Raw genomic sequence first — 17,663 nt, forward strand, 5'->3', positions numbered from 1 at the left:
AACTTTACGTGGCTCTTAGAAGGAATTGCTTTTTGTTAACTTGATATTGACCTTATTTAGTGAATAGCTTTTAGTGGCCTTGATTTTAGCCTTCTAAAACTTTTAGCGACCTTGATCTAAGCCTTCTTAAACATTACATGAATCTCAGAAGGAACTGCTTTTAATAACATTGGTCTTCTGAGGCAGCTGAAGAAGGCCAAGATCAAGGTCCCTAAAAGCAATTAAAATTTAGGCCCAGGCAAAAAAGGATTTTCTTTTAGTTATCTTGATCTTGACCTAATTAGCCTTCTTAAATATTACTTGGGCATCAGTTTTAGTTGAATTTAATGGCCTTGATCTCTGTCTTCTTCAGCTTTACCGGGCCACCAGATGGATTGCTTTTAGTGACCTTGATCTTGGACTTACTAAACTTTATCTGGTCCTGAATTTTAGTTCCTTTTAGGGACCTTGATCTTGGCCTTCTTCAGATGCCTCAGAAGGAACTGGTCTTTGGGACTCCGGTATTAGGTTTCGCAAACTTTACATGGCCCTTAATTTTGGTTACTTTTAGTGACCCTGATCTTGGCTTCTTCTGCATTACATGGACCTCAGTTTTAGTTGCTTTTCGTGACTTTGAACTTGGATCTAAAACTTTTTTGGGCCTTAGTTCGAATTGATTTTAGTGACCTTGATTCTGGCCTAATGAAACTTTTAGTTATCATGTGCTATAACGCCAAATTAGGCTGTTAATCGTTAAGTCGATATATTCAGTGCTTTGTTAAATCTGGAGAGATGAATGAATTATCTGACGTAATTGTACGTCATTTTCCTTTTGTCAGTACCATGGGAAGTTCTCCAGATTTCACATAAATATATTTAGGGCCATACAGTATAGGCTATATCTGCAGATTATATGGTTTCATTGATCATTTATTATTGCTTAGTTTTTATTGCGGGGAATCGTATGTATCGATATATTTTTTAGCCATTTTAATTTTCGTTTTTTATCTTAGTTATTTAGGGATATAGGAATTCGTCGATTTGTCCTTGTGTAAGTCTCATACTGATATGCAACAGAATTGCTCCACTCACGTTACACAAGGCTCCTTATACTGTCACTTCCATTTGCCTAAAACAATATAAACAGTGTGCGTATATGTTACATCGTAAACGAGGGTCACACACACACACACACACACACACACACACACACATATATATATATATATATATACACACACACACATATTGTTCCAACCGTGAGAGCGCTCACCTGCGTAGGCGTTAGGTTAATCAGACTAGCAAGGTGTTCCCTCTCGGGCGCAGACAGGTAGCGCTGCTGACGAAACCTCCTCTCCAGCTCGTACGTTTGGGCTTTGCTGAATAATATCCGCCTCTTCCTCTTCTTGCCTCCCGTTTCAGCGGCGCTGTCATCACCTGCCTCGTGGTTTTCTTCTTCTCCCGAACTTTCTGCAAGAATCCATGTAATATCAATTATGAACTGAGAGTATACATCCCGCTGTGGCTATTCAATCCTTAGTATATAAAATAGCATGAATGCGTGATATTTATCATTGTTAGATTTGATTATTAAGTTTATACTTCCGGGTCGACGATTTTGTGTATATAAAGATATAAACAATAAGAAAATGGTTGGGATTATTTCCATAGTACAGTAGCAGGAATCAAATTTAATCATACGGATGGGTTTACCCTGTGATTATTTTTACCAATGCTCATTCATTAATGACAGCTCACCTACTCTCGAGATAATCCTGTTAAAGGAAACGTTCTCACCAGTTCTTTGTTAGGAGAGAAAATAACTCAGACCGTGTTACAGTAGATTATAGGACCACAAGAGAAACAACATACGGTTACAACGACTCTGAATTTCTGTGTTTTCGTGACGAATCACAAAATATTGAAAACATAAAAAGTTATGTGAAGGGATATGTCTGAAATAACAGAAAATTCGAATGACATTCTAGCTTACAGATCCGAAGCCATTTTGTATCGTGTCCAAAGCCCCGGTTAGATAAAACTAATAGGTAACAATTTTTTATCAGTCGTATATCTAGAGGCTATGCACGTCTTTATGAGTAAAGTAAAAATTTGTTGTCTTCTAAAGAGAGAAAGAGAGTTTTGACCCAAGAATGAAATATACTTAAAGCATTCGATACTAGGGGAGTTTTGACCTAAAAGCGAGATAATTACTCAAAACAGTAGTTGCCAAGACTCGCTCGTCTTATTGCTCCAAATCTCTTCATCAAATAGACCTTGTTTCGTAATTTTAAAACCTGTTGACTATACTACGTTTCATACTATACGTTTTAACGAGCAAATTCTAAATGGTTTTAGGTAATTTTGTCTTCCTGGGTCAATTAAGCGTTGGCAACTATACCCACCGCTTTTTAGTTGAATAACCTTGGTGACTTGGAGACGTCTTCTTAACATGTGCAAACGTTAGGACAGTGTTGTCATCCCTTAAAGTTTAACTCAATTAAAACCAATACATTCTCCGTAGCGGGGGGTTTTGCCATCAGTGCACCTCAAGTGGTGCACTGTAGGCGTTACTCAAGGTTCTTTGCAGCGTTCCTTGGGCCCCTAGCTACACCCACTTTCATTCCTTTTACTGCACCTCTGTTCATATTCTCTTTCTTGCATCTTACTTTCCGCCCTCTCGTAACAAGTGTTTCATAGTGCAACTGCGAGGTTTTCCTCCTGTTACACCTTTCAAACCTCCTTTAATCTCAGTTTTCCTCTCAGCGCTGAATGACCTCATAGGTCCTAGCGCTTGGCCACTGGCCTTACTCTTATATTACAATATATATTCCAAAACCAACATACTTTTTAATATGAGACAAAACTACTATTACGCTTCCGTTCGGCCTGCTCTGTTCCTACTCGCTGAAAATGTAAAAAATAACAAAAATGGTCAAGAAATCATTATATTTCCAGAAAGAAAATTATAAAAACGAGGTAAATGCATCGAAGAGTTTATGCGAGTGGCTGTTGCTTCTTTGGACTCTGTTGATGGAATATTTTTATCATCATAGTTATCTCTTCTGTTTATCTTCCATCACCGCCGAGAGATAAGATTAAGGGCTTTAGTGGCCCCCTTCCCACGTCAACGGGGGCCTGTGCCGCTTTGTTGATAAAGGTGTTGGCGTAGGCATTATACTGTCTCCCCCCCCTCCACCTTAACAACACCAACCCCACTCTCCACCCCCTCCTCTTTCGATGCTAACTTCACTCGTGGCATTATTGATTTTGCGACAAATCGAACGGTTCTTGATATTCGTAGTTGGGAAGGGGCAAGCTTTTGTTTGAAATCGGATTTTGAGTTTTCGTAGGTCTGCTGTAATGAGTAGACTATTGGTGAAAAACAAAGCGTTATATATTATAAACACTTATAAACACTCATATATATATATATTGTGTATATATATATATATATATATATATATATATATATATGTATATGTGTGTATTTATTTTTTACAAATATTAAGCCATAAATATCTTTTAATATCGAATTAATTATACCTCGGAAATAACAACACAAGTGGCTCAATATCTGGGTATATAAAAAGTAACGAATGTATAATTGACTGTGTATGTATGTGTATATATATAGTATTTATACATATAAGTATTTATAGTAATATATATATATATATATATATATACCCTATATATATAAAATAGAATGAGAGCTTTGCGTACCATCCAGTCTGGGTTGCGTAGAATCTGGCTGGAGCGCCGGTTCCTCTGGAGTCTCTGGGGGTAAAATAGTCCCCTGTTGCTGATGCTGTTGCTGTTGCTGTGGCGACTGTATATGGGAATGCTGCTGCTGCTGCTGTGGTTGCGGATGATGTGGATGATGATGATGATGATGATGGATGTGAGGATGAGCGTGATGTTGTAAAATGGGCGGCATATTATGGCCGACGTTGTCCACTGCCGGTGTCACCTGGGTGTTCTGAGTCATGGGGTCATCCATCAGAGATCCGTGGTCTGAAACGTTACCAATAATAATAATAATAATATGGACACGATACACTCATATACCTTCTTTTACTTTTAATTTTACGGGTATTTGGCTCCATGGCATTATGAAATATTCAAGCTAAACAAAGACAAAATTATTCATCTGATTTATAGTGTCACACCATTCCCATTATCATGCATAATTTCAGTGACAATTTCATTAAATTACTGACCACGTTTTTTGAAAGTGTTTTCTTTAATGAATTTCAAACAAATGCTTATAATATTTACAGATTGCAGGTGCTTGTTCATATTTTATTAACTACTGGATTGTTTAGGGAAGAGAGTGAACGAAGCATTTGTAGCTATCCTCGGGTAAATTTGACAAATGGTTTCAAATGTAATTACAGTAATATTTAAGATTTGTTGTGTTTGGCAACTGAGAGGAAAGGGGATGAAAATGGTCGAGATTTAAATGGTTATAGTCTCACTACAAAAAGGAGTAGAATGAATGATTGGTGGTGTTACAAAATGGTTTTTGAAATGGCTCGTTCAAATGTGGGGTGTACTGAGTGATTGCAAGATCAAAATGAACGGAACAGTGTTTGCGATAAGTCTGCCTTCCGGGGGATAAGATTTTTCTGTAAATAATAATAATAATAATAGTAATAATAATGCTGAAAATAAAAATATTAGAAGTAAGTCAATAATAATAACATTTGCTGCTACGGTAAACGATAAAAGTAATAAATAAATCGTGAAATGATAAAGAAATCATAAGATTTTACACAGAAAAAATATCAATTGATTTATAGAGAAGATGAAGCAAGAAATATAGCAAGGTGTGTACAAAAGACTGGGAAGAGCCATCTATGGTCTGTAGATGCCAAATTAGGAATGCATGAAGGAATTGTTGAGTCAACTTTCTTCAGGTGTGTGTGAAATAGGTGTCATGGAATACCTCACTGTAGCCATTTTAAAGCTTAACTAGTAGAGAAATAGTAATCACCTCTGTCCTTTATTCGGCATCATTTCCTTATTGTTTTTAATCATCGAGAAAAGTTTGAGAAATATAATTTTTTTTAAGTTTTAAGCGGAGCAAATATTCTTCAGGTGTGCTTGATTTCTGTATTAAATATAAATTATAATTAATACAGCTTTTCTAATTCAAATAACATAAAGAAGATTAGAAACATTTTGACACAAATAATGTAATGAATTTTAATTTTGAAATAACTTTTAATCACATCGAAAGTACGTCTGACTGACCTAGAGCTTTTACCAGTAATTTCATTATGATGTAAAAGATGAGGTGATTTCAGTGAGTGCATACATCGCTTAATTGGCTGTAAAGGCATGTAGAAGGTTTGCGATTGTTGAAATGCTGTTTATGTGTAGATGGCGTGCAAATGAAGTGTGGGCTTAGAAAAAATATTATTAAGGTTATTTGTGTGTGTGTGTGTGTGTGTGTGTGTGTGTGTGTGTGTGTGACTGCGGCAATTCTGCGTCTCCTGATGTTTTAATATAACATAAACAATATGATGTTGATAAAAATATTCGTTTTTCGTCAATAAACAGTATTCTTAAAAAACGCTGGGGCTGGGGACAACAGTCACTGTCATGTTCGTCTTGCAATAATAGAATTAGAGATGAGCTTCAGTGCAGAGAACTTCCTTCAGATATTTACGCATGGGGCTTATAGCACTGAGTCAACCTCCCATATGCTAATTGCACGTCTCATCTTTGAATCTGCACACACTTGCACTCGCTAATTATGAGATCCTTTCTGCTACGTACTTACTTTATAGCATCTAACCAACATTTCTTGGTCTCTGCATCATCTTTCCCTCCAAAACCCTTCAAGTTATACTCAGTTTTCACAAAACCCTTATTCTCACTTCTTTCGATGTCACCAAACCACCTCAGAACACTTGTGTTCATTTTTTCCGCATTCCACCTTGCCAAAAATTTATGTCTGCTTGTCGCCCCTTTAAATTCCATAATTACTAATATATTTCCAAAACATTTAATTTCAAGTATCAATCTTTCCTGCTTCGTGTATAATAACAACCATATTTCTATTCTGTGAAGGAAAGTTGGCTTAGCAATACTGCCGAAATACTGCTACCTTCTTTACTTCACATACTCTCAGAGTCACTAATTCTCTCATCCTATGACATATACTAATTATTCTGTTATATTTATACCCAAAATACATATGTAATTATTTACTATCATTCTTTTTTAATCCCTACTTACATCCATTATCTTCCTACATCTCATGACCCGCAAACCGTAATCTAGCTCACCATCACATCGTCATCACTCTATCTTTAAAATACTAAATAGGCCACGGAAACGTAACACACCTTTATCCAATTCTTCTAAATTAATAATAATAATAATAATAATAATAATAATAATAATAATAATAATAATAATAATAATTAAAAAATACTCATAGTAGTACGAGTCTTGAAATGGAGAAACAAATCCACAGTTATGTATGGGTACATATATTTAAGAATAAATCTCTAGTGAGAGCTTTCGGGAATCGAACCTTTTTCATATGTACCCATGCATAACTGTGGATCTGTTTCTCCGATAGTAATAATAATAATAATGATAATAATATCTGTTGCCCATTAGCCAACACTTCTCACCGGCGAAAGGTTGAAGGTTCAATTCTCTAGCGGCCAGGTCATCTTAGTAACATTTTGAAATCCCATAGTCTCTCTTTTGATCTTAAGTTGTGGAATATATACATGGTAGTTAGTCGACTGTGATGGTTGGTATCCAGACTGGACTAGAAACATCATCCCAGCTGAGAACCGCAGGCTAACACTTTTACAACCAATTTCGTACAGGGCACAGGCATTTAGTTAACCTAACATATAGTTATGTTAATACCTGACAGAGGCGACGATTTGATATGATTCACTTGGGTATTTGTGAAGGATGAGTTATGCTGCGAGGACTCGGAGGCAAGACTGGGCGGATGGGCCTCTGGATGAAGCGTGGGTGTGTGGTGGCTGTCCGTCTCTGGGGGGCAGAGTGCCACGGGGAAATTGCCACTACTCCCTACGTGGAAGTCCGCAGGTTGGTCTGAAAATCAAGGTGAATGGGAAAAATTCAGCCAAGAAATACAACAGAGAGGGACAACATAAAGTGTAACTAATTGAAAAGGAGCCTGCAGCAATGCAAGATGAAAGAAACGAGTTGGAATCAGTGTGCTTGGTAAAGAAACAATAACGGTTGGGGCACATTAGACATAGAAGTCAAGTGATAGGACACTTGGGTTCAGTCCTTCGTCATAGACCTGATCTGGCACATTTCTGGTGCCGCAAAGGTGGCAGATTCTAGGTTGGTGCTTAAAAATGCCAGTGCGATTAGATATCTTAGCTAAATTTATCAGCTATTTCCTAAACGCCCTATAAAAGCGTTAATGGGAAAGAACTAGTTCCCAAATTTTGACTAAAGTTTCCTCTCTGAAAAGGCTAGGGCGTTGAAATGTAGTGATATGGACATAACAGATAAAATTATATCAAAAGAATCCGTTACATCAGGTGTCACAAAAATCTGAGCGGGTCCACGGACGTTTCGAGAAATGTAAGCGGCCACCCTTTCCTGACATGGGTTTTCAAGAGGAAGTGTAAATTTTAATTTTTTATTTAGTAATAAGGGTAAGAAGACTGTTCAGCGATAGTAACCAGTCAGTGTCTTGCTGCAATATCATGTGGTTAAATAATAACGCTAAGTTTGACTACAATTTTTGGCTGCTCTGCAAATGAAATTGTAGTGTTCTGTTATTCAAGAATTGCTCCTGTCGGAAACTGTGAATCGTATTCCAGTTCATTTTTATTAAGGCTGGTCTGAAACACTTGAGGTTAGACAGACTTTTCTTGTGTGAGACTAACTATCCAACGAGGGAAAATGTGAAAACCCTTGTTATAGTCCCTTAACTATCGCTGAAGCGAGTTCACTCACAGCACCTGACCTTTCACCATCGATGCAAGGGCAGCTCGTTCTGTACAAGGGCGGCTCGTTCTACCCGAACATCCAATAACGGGCTCCGCAAAGCCCCGGCATTCAAAGACATAATCTCGCCATGGGTTGCTGAGAGATTTATGGGGACCAGGGTGGGTTTGGAGGGGTTTGTACGGTTAAAGATATGAGAGAGAGAGAGAGAGAGAGAGAGAGAGAGAGAGGAGAAGGGTGAAAACATGTAGCTGGTTTCTCAGGAAAGAATTAGAGATTCATTTAATCGAAGTTGGCTGCGTTTGATGGCGTCTGCAGAGCAAAGTCAGTGATGATCATCTATAATTGCAAATAACTTCTCATGTTCTACTTATTATCTTTAGCCTTTCAAATATTCCTTAATAAAGATGCCTAGCCAAGTTGACCTTGAGAAGTAATATAAAAGTAAGTGGAAATGAAATAAAATCCCTTCCTTCTTCCACAGCTCTTAAAAATGTAATCAAGTTCCGATGGTAGAGTTGGGAACACTTTCCAAAAGGTATACCATTCGGAATAAATCACTAAAACCCCTACCCTTATTGCTCCTCCTATCCAACCCCGCCTTTCCCGCCCCCTCCCCTCCCCCTTTCCTTTCCCAGATTTAAGAGTATATGGAGATAATAGGGGACAATCCCACAACGTGAATGGAACCTAATAAAACGAACAGAGACGTTATAAAGTCATTAGCCTTCCCCCTACCAGACTAACTGAGCGTTAAGTGTCCTAATTTAAGCCTTCGTTGAATATATGAGGCGTTGGGGAATATCTCCCCCCGTTCTTTTTTTCATTTTCCTTCGCACCCTCTTCTCATTCATTTCGGTCTACACGGGGAGAAACTTATCACCCCCCTTTTATTTTCGCTCTAAGGACAAATCTTTCGCTTCATTTCGTATATTTTGTGGACCCCCGATCCCCAACAAGACGGGGCTTTAACTAAAGGAAAGCGAAGCTTTAAGAATTTCGTCCCCAAATCAATGGAAATTTTGAATTTTTCCGCGTCTCTGGTGTCCACCAAAACACAGAGCAACAATGAGCAGCAAGGAAAGACGCGGCTTTCGAAACAACGCGAGCGAATCATTTGGGATTCTTATTAAAGAAAGTCTCGGGGGCTGCTGGCGAAAGAGGATTGAGGTGTTGTGGGGTTACCAGAGGGGTGGAGGAGGGAGGGAGGAATGGAGGGAGTCAGGAGGAGATCATGTATGATACGCGACTTGATCCCGCAAATGGTTTAAACACGGAATCAAATTGTTTTAACGGGCTATGATAGCGACCCTAATATTTACAAAGCCATATTTTTTCGGTGGGGTCTGGCGAAGGTTATTACGTCGGTCCGCGAGGGGAGATGCGGGAGAGGGAGTATTGGAAACAGGCGATGAAATAAGAGGCGAGGAGAGGAAAGGGTAGAAGGTATATGTTGAGAGAGCGTGGAAATGACATTAGAAGGGAAAGAGCGTGACAGATACTCTGTTAAATGCATTGAAATACTAAGGATTGAAAGATTAAATTTGCAGTCTGTGGAAAATATAGAAATATAATAAAACGGTAAAATCAGAGAAGAGAAGATAACGTATTTGGTGAATGGATCATGGAGTACTGAAAGGTAGACACAAATATAAGATAATAAACGGAGTACACATACAATAAAAAGTTAAAAGGAGGAACAGAGAACGAGAAGGGAGACTTGTGAGAATGGAACCTCGCAAGAACACATTTATATTTAAGATTAAGCGTCGCGATAGTATGATTTACTGCTTTGTAATCTATTTCACCATTAAAGTTGGCCATTATTAGCTCGTTCGTTCATTAAAAAAAATATGTAAGGGGCGATGGTGGCTCCTGATTTCCATTAAATCAAATTTCTCATTGACGCCTGAAGGGAAATTTACATATCAGATAAAAAATGATTGACTGCATTTTTAAGGACGCTACAGAGTTGTAAAAATAGATGGGAACATTTTTTGTGATGTGCTGTTTGTACAGGTTTGCATTTATATATATATATATATATATATATATATATATATATATATATATATATATATATATATATATATATATATATATATATATGTGTGTGTGTGTGTGTGTGTGTGTGTGTGTGTGTATAGATAGATAGATAGGTAGATAGGTATATAGATGTGTATATACTAATATAAAAGTACGTGTGTGTCGTATGACTGCTTCTCAGCTTACTTCCAAGGAGATTATTAAAGAATTATAACTTCAGGAACCATAGTATATGTAGCATTCGTTTCTTTGAAGTATTTTCAAAATTCCTCTACTTGCAAAAAATCTACAAATAAATAATAATTGATTGCTTGCAAGCAGATGAAAAAAAACATGCAATGAATGACATTGTCGCTTCAAGAAAGTCGAATCTTAATCAGAATAATATCGCTAGTGGAAACGTCGTCATGTCTGGTCACAAGTCCTTATGCTTATTGAATAACTTATGTTTTCCTAATTAACATTATGAAGGTTAGTTATCGAGCCTCTGGCATCAGATTTAAATTTTCGGTAGAATACGAGAATGTGATTTAGATCCAAAACTTAGAAAGACTTTTGCGGAGCTTAGCTTGTATACATTTGAGTACTTTAAACAAAGATGTTAACTAACGGTCCTTTATATGAGATGCGTCTCTCTTATTAGCACACTGAAATTAATTGATCTATAGATAACCCGCGAGAGGTTGTTCTAGACCTGGTTATGGTGTTCCGTTGTTCTGTGACAGTAATGTTTATAATTTCCCCCAGAAATTACGAGTTTGGTCATGTGGGGGGAGAGAGAGAGAGACGGATCGAGAAACACCGTCAAATCTGTATGAGCACATCCTTTTAGTAGCTAGAAAAGGTCAGTCATCGGAATCTAATCGAAATCTTTGAGAGTTGATAGGGGATGTAACCTTAAGCCAGACTTTGTTTGCAGATGGAATTAATAAATTTAACTAATGGAATCTAGTGAAATGGAACATAAGGGTTTCGATTTCTTAAGCCTGGGAAATTACAACAAGGCTGAGCAATCTACTCCCTATGTGACCCATTTCCCAAAAAGTTACGTACGAATCTCACCCAGAAAAGAAAGTTTTTGAAGTGCCCCAGTAGGGACAGCAGCCCCGTACAGTAAAGGAAATTGAGTAGTAAAGGATAAACTATAAGAGAGAACAAAGACAAACATGAAGAATAATGAGCAATGAGACAAATAACCAAGTAAAATAAATAACACAAATAACAAATAAACTACGAAATGAGACTTGATGAGCTTGCTCAAAAAAGAAAAAAAACTTTGTGCGGAAAGCAATTATTATTAAAGTATTGTTGCAGGAAAAGGATTTCTTCATGAACTCTCACTTCTAATTGGGCCCTTTTTCATGAAGAAATCCTTTTCCTGCAACAATACTTTAATAATAATTGCTTTCCGCACAAAACGTTCTATAGAATTCTTTCCAGACTACTGAACAAATCATTCAGCCCTACAGTAAATGTCCCTAAACTCCCTATATACGCCGTTTTCTCATTTTCACATGATGATAGTTTTAGAAGGGATTTCATTAGGATCGTTCAGAGGTACTTTGGGGCCATTGACATCAAACTCATCCCGAAAATCCAAAGACAATCGGCCACTCTTCGGGTTTAAAGATCGGCTCTGCCCTTTGATGTCGTCTGGTGTTGTTTATGAATATACTTGTCCCAGATGTAGTCTGGGAACATATGTTGATCCACCAGGCGGCTTCTCAGGGTCAGAGCCGACTCTCATAAGGGGGTGAGCTATAGAACTGGATGCCGACTCTCCAATCCAGAGCTATCCTCCATAAGAAATCATGCCACCAAGTGCAAAACACAGATAAATTATGATGATTTTAAAGTTACTGGCCAGGCACAGAACCAACAGAAACTGCAGATATTTGAGTCTTTAAATGTTAAACTACGGGTTCCCTCATTAAACACGCAAACTACCTCAATTCCATTGTTTTTGCCATAGGTCATTACTATTTGTACCTCTGATCTTTTTGTGTTGTTTTTTCTGTATATATTTTCCTTTTACTGTTAGTGTGGTACTGTCGTTTGCATTGTAAGGTGAGCGTCTTCTGCTTTTTTTTTTATAAGTATATTACTGTCTTTGTTTGTTTCTCCATTATTGGAAAGAGAGAAAAAAAAGAGAATTTTCTTAAAATTAGACAATTTTTTATTCTTTTTTTATTTATTTGGAGGGTTTTGTGATTTTGCTATTTTTAATGTGCTCTTGTGTAACCATGTGTGTCCGTGTGTAACTTGATTTTAAGCTTTGTGTGTATGTATTTAAGTGTGCTCTTGTGTATGTAATTTTGAACAGCCTTTATAGATTTTTAGTGACTAATGTTTTAACGTAATTCAGTTTTAGCCGTTCAGTACTTTTATTAATTTATTTCATTTTCCATAGAATTCCTGATGATGTGATTATGAATCACGAAACGTAGGAAGCAATAAAGGAAGTGTGAATCTCCAGAGTATTCCTGCCCTTGACTACAATTTGTGTGTGTATATATGTATATATATATATATATATATATATATATATATATATATATATATATATATATATATATATATGTATGTATGTATGTATATATATATTATATATATGTGTGTGTGTTTTGTGGAAGGTCGCTCTATGAATTCTACTTGGGCATGCAATGATCTTTACAAAGTTTTTTCTCTTTATCCATCTTTTATCAATGACAGCATAAAGTCTAGAAACTATCAAAAGTAAATTTTTGAAGAATAAGGTGTAAAGTTAAAGGGCTTAGAAGTACTCGAGGTAAATTTAAATGAAAGTTATTGCAAAGAAAAGTAACTACACTATCCTAATTTAGATCAAAGATGCATTCAGTTACTTGATTAACTCAAAGATAACTGCAGCAATATCTTGATTTATATGACTGCCATGACTTAAATCACAGATAACTACAGTATCTTATCTGAAAGGTAAACGGAATCATTTCAACTATAACCTTAATATCATAAAAAAGTGATAACTATAAAACATCTTAAATTAGAGATAACAGCAATATTGCATCCCGTGAGAATGCAATACTGCTGTTATCTGATTGAGAACTATTTACCTTGGTTTGCATTCCACAGACTGGAACAGAACCGGCCAGCCACGTTGTCCCCGCTGAAATCTGCAAAAAAAAGAAAAGAAAGGGAAGTTAATTTGGAAATGAAATTTCCTTTGGGCCATATAACGAAGATTTGTGTGTATTGCTTCATTCCAGTTTGTCTTTGATGTCGGCGTGTTCATGTTTGCATGCAAAAGATGATAAATGACTTTGCCTAACTATTGTACAGGGCAATTAGACCCCTGGTGTTTAAACCCGACCATAGCCTGCTGCGGGTATCATTATAACGGCGGCATATGAGGCGATTTTTTTTTTCCTAAGAAAGATTAATCACTTTTAAACACTGTCTTCACCTCGGGAGCCTAGCGATCTTTGCGTCGCGAGATTATATCGTTCGCCATTGGCGTTAATTGCCTTGTTAAGCCGCTTGTTTGCTCAGCGGTGACGCGGAAGCGAAACAGATGACTGCGACAAAGTCCTGATAATTGTGAGAACTTCATCAGAAAATCCATTTCGGGATTCTTTTAATCACTGGCAATTACTGCGCTGCTAATCGCTCGAGAGACCCCACCCGGATGCCTGTGCCGTCCTGTGATGTCTTTTCATGTCGGATATCCCGCTTAAATGTTCCTTTTCGCCACGAGGTCAGTCATCCGTGTCCGAGAACCAATTAGACGCAGTTCACCAGTGAAGGTTTTCATTGCTGGCCTGTGGTCGGTCATTTCAGATTCCGTATAATATTACTGTGTTGGTGAATTTGCTGTTTTCTAAGATTGCCTGTCTCTTATGCATGATGCTTACATTGCTACCACGCACATGATGCCAGATGTGGTACCTGAGACGACCGTGTTGCTATGGGTAGTGGCTTCCGTAAAGAAAGGGATGTTGAGGACAAAGCTGCGTTAAAAATATACGAAAAACTGTACGTGAGTGAACAGAATCCTGAACACAGAGGTTTAAAATGTAGGAATAAAGTTTGATACTGGAAATTTGACTGACAGGGCTTTGAATGCTATAGTGATCTCAAGAATGACTGCAGAAGATTCTCCAGTGCCAGAGATAGGGTAACCAAACATCAGTAACACAGAAACAGTGTCTAGAGTGGATCTTTCCTTGAAGAAGTCATACTAGTGCATCGAAAGTATTTGTTGATCTGTCGTGTTTGAGAGATAGTGTTGTAGAGAGCTTAAACTGCAGTGGAAGTTGAAGCAATCAATGGGAGTTTGCAGCGGCTGATGACTGGGACGGTTTATAGCACAAAATAACGTTTTAGCGAACAGTAAAGCATAGACACCAGTTTTTATAGCTATACCGACAAATTCTCCTTTCTCTTCTTTAGAGGTATATATTAAAAGCTATGTAAATTACTGCTGCCTCAGACTTGCTTGGAAACTCTTATGGATTTGGATGCTGCGAGTTTTCCTTTTGGCGAAGTTGAGGTCCAGATAAGTAAGCGCAATATGACTGAAGTTTATGGTTCAAATGTAAAGGTAATTATGCAATGGAAAGAAAATAATATATCAAAACTTGAATGAAAGCGAATGAAGTTGGATCAGATGGAGGACCAAGACGGAATAATATACCAGCCCCATATTTGGTAGACAAACTTCAACACCGGAGCAACTCGAGAGCTCCTCTGTAATTCTCGTCAGTGGTAGTTATATAATTATTATTCCTCTTAATTTTTAACATATTCTTTTCATTGTTTAACCCTATGGTTAAAAATTATTACTTGGCCTTTTTAATTTCCATGTTATTTTGCACTTATACCTTTCATGAAATTAAGAAAAAGCTTGGTCACGATATCATTTAGCAGAGAGAAATGCCCTGCCTCGTTCACCCCATAAAGGTGATAATTACACCCCATGCTAAAGGCATAAACGACCTTCTGGTGGAGCACGCGATCTTGACACGACAGCAATTAGATCTCTTTAGATGAGATACCCCTTCTTACAATTATATAAGAAAAATAAGAAAATGACAAAAAAATGATACTTTAAAGACTGTAATCGTGCCTTTGTTCAAACCGGTTGGCTTTGTGACCAAACCATTTAAATCCTGGTTTCAGATTTTATGACTTCCGTGGAAATGACCTCAAAAGGCAGGTGTGCATTTACAGTTTTATATATTGCGTTATGCAAACTGTCCCTACCTTTTTGCAAAGGTGGACGACTTGACTTCTTTTTTTGTCCTGCAAGGGATATCTGCACTCGGGTCCCTCCGAGGCACGGAAATGAGCGTGTTTGAGTGTGTCAAGTAAATGGCCTTAATTAGAGTGTCTTTAAAGGTGTTTACAGCACAGATAATACAGCTCGAGAATAATTGCTCTCCGAAAATGTTATCTGGTTTAAAGAAAGGCGTAGGACGCTCTCTTTTCTCTCTGATGCACACGTGTATGCATGTATATACATACAAATATATATATATATATATATATATATATATATATATATATTATATACACACACACATTATATATATATATATATATATATATATATATATATATATATATATATATATGTATATATATATGATCATCTACGTGACTTTTCCCCCTTTGTGGCATGGTACCGATGGAAGTACTCTGGGATAATACCTTCACTCCTTGCCCCATGGACTGTGAATTAATATTGAGAGAGGATAAACAGCAAGCTGGGACAAAGCTGAACAATCTGAAAGAGGACGTAATAATGAGAGAGAAGAGAGAGAGAGAGAGAGAGAGAGAGAGAGAGAGAGAGAGAGAGAGAGAGAGAAAGAGTGTATGGACATTTGCATTGGAATGGGGGAGGGAGGGGGGAGGATTTTTCACATTTCCCCGAGATGTAACCGAGTACCGGGACCTTTCCCTGAAAAAATCGGGACACCCTATCTTAAAAACTAACCATTGAATTTTCTTGAAAATAATCTCGTTAAGTTTCCCACACCCAAATACCCAGACAACCTGTAATTTACCTATCTTAACCTAACCCAACCTAACTAACTTAACGTAGGGGCATGGCAAAAAAACCGGGACTGGCACAGTACTGGCATACACCTCAGGGCTTTGCTTCCCGATAACCCTCTTGCCTGTCCCACGTCTTTAGAAAATACAGATATTCTGTGTTGAAGCCATGCACTTCAAAAAGCAGTCTCTCATTTAGAGCGTGATGATACTTCGTGTATACATACATACATACACACACAATATATATATATATATATATATAGTGTGTGTGTGTGTATATAATATATATGATTGTCCGTGGATTATTTATTTATATATATATATATATATATATATATATATATATATATATATATATATATATATATATATATATATATATATATACACACACATATACAATATAACCTCACTACCCTGGACGACATTGACGACTCCCAGACGCAGGCTACGACCTCTGACGATGATATAACCGAGACACTGACAATGTAAAAAATTCCACTGGCATAAATGTATGACATTACCATGAATTAAATAAATGCAGCAAAGAAGAATGCAGTATCAGCAATACCGAAGCAAGAACAAACAATGCACATACCAAAATTTCAAATAAAACTGACATTCATTCTCCTTAGTTAAACCCGCTGGAGGCTGACTGTGAAAATCTATCCAAGTCTTATGAAGCGTTGGGAAATATTAAAAACAAGACTAAATCTGAAGGAACAAAAGAAAAGTTAGGGGCATGGATACCATATAGTAATCAAGATGAGATGTTTATAGTATTAAAGTTAAAAGTAGTAAAATAGAAGGGACATTATGAGACTCAGCCCTAAGGAATTTGAATATAAATAAACCATGAAACTGGGACAAAAAGAAACAGGCTCTAGTTCAGAGACTCTCTTTGCAGAGGGAACCAGAGCTAGCAACATGGTTCCTATCAGCAGCTAGAATTGAAAAGTACAGTTACTTCAAATTCAGCAAATACAGTTAGTGCCTTAGGATCTGGTGCTAGCACTCGTTTTGGGAAGTATCAGTTCTCATATCAAATCAAAAAGCCAACTTTGTATGATAGAGAAGCTGTCGATATTAAAAACATTTAAATTTCAGTGCACAGTTCTGAAGCACTATCTCGGAAATACCATTGCCTGATCTCGGGCAAGGTACCTCTGATGAGTAGCTAGTCGATATGCAAACCACTTCTAAGGTTCTTGCTCCTAGTGGTACATCACCGTGCAATCAGCAGGAAAAGAGACAGGAATCAATCTCTCCACCATGTTAGAAATGCAAGGGTACCTAAAACATCACGTCCTCTATCACTGAATACAGACATTAGTCTTTATACTTCAAATGAATCTTAGATCCTTTCCTCCAAAAAGATAATCAGCGTTGCCTCTAAGGGGTATGTGGAAGATACACCCAAGAGCACAATGCGGAAACCTAGCTACTCTCCAAAAAGATGCATCAAAGACAGTTTAAGAAAACAAGCCGAAATGAAGCCGTCTGTCAGGTCCACCCATGGCAAATTCATCCTTGGAAAGTTTAGCTAAATTTGAAAAATCAGATGAGATGGGGTCTTTTTCCATACCTCAGTGGAACTGTAGAGGAATGGGATCTCGAAATGAGCAATTAAAGGC

At 37.3% G+C, this 17,663-nt stretch overlaps 1 protein-coding gene and 1 long non-coding RNA gene across 5 annotated transcripts in view; one reads left to right on the forward strand and one right to left on the reverse strand.

Annotated features, from left to right (window-relative positions):
• Nucleotides 1–17,663, forward strand: part of LOC136852560 (uncharacterized) — a 364,973-nt gene that overhangs the window by 294,411 nt on the left and 52,899 nt on the right. The window lies entirely within an intron of this gene.
• Nucleotides 1–17,663, reverse strand: part of LOC136852556 (homeobox protein Nkx-2.2a-like) — a 221,554-nt gene that overhangs the window by 2,203 nt on the left and 201,688 nt on the right. For 3 of the 4 annotated variants that reach the window (XM_067127322.1, XM_067127321.1, XM_067127324.1), the window contains 4 exons: nucleotides 13,086–13,145; nucleotides 6,880–7,074; nucleotides 3,706–3,996; nucleotides 1,253–1,449 (listed from right to left, as the gene is read on the reverse strand). In XM_067127322.1, the coding sequence (XP_066983423.1) occupies nucleotides 1,253–1,449; nucleotides 3,706–3,996; nucleotides 6,880–7,074; nucleotides 13,086–13,145 (743 nt within the window). The remainder of the gene's footprint in view (nucleotides 1–1,252; nucleotides 1,450–3,705; nucleotides 3,997–6,879; nucleotides 7,075–13,085; nucleotides 13,146–17,663) is intronic. The other variant, XM_067127323.1, reaches the window with a different exon arrangement.

The sequence above is a fragment of the Macrobrachium rosenbergii genome, chromosome 25, assembly GCF_040412425.1.
Source record: "Macrobrachium rosenbergii isolate ZJJX-2024 chromosome 25, ASM4041242v1, whole genome shotgun sequence".
Classification (NCBI taxonomy): domain Eukaryota; kingdom Metazoa; phylum Arthropoda; class Malacostraca; order Decapoda; family Palaemonidae; genus Macrobrachium; species Macrobrachium rosenbergii.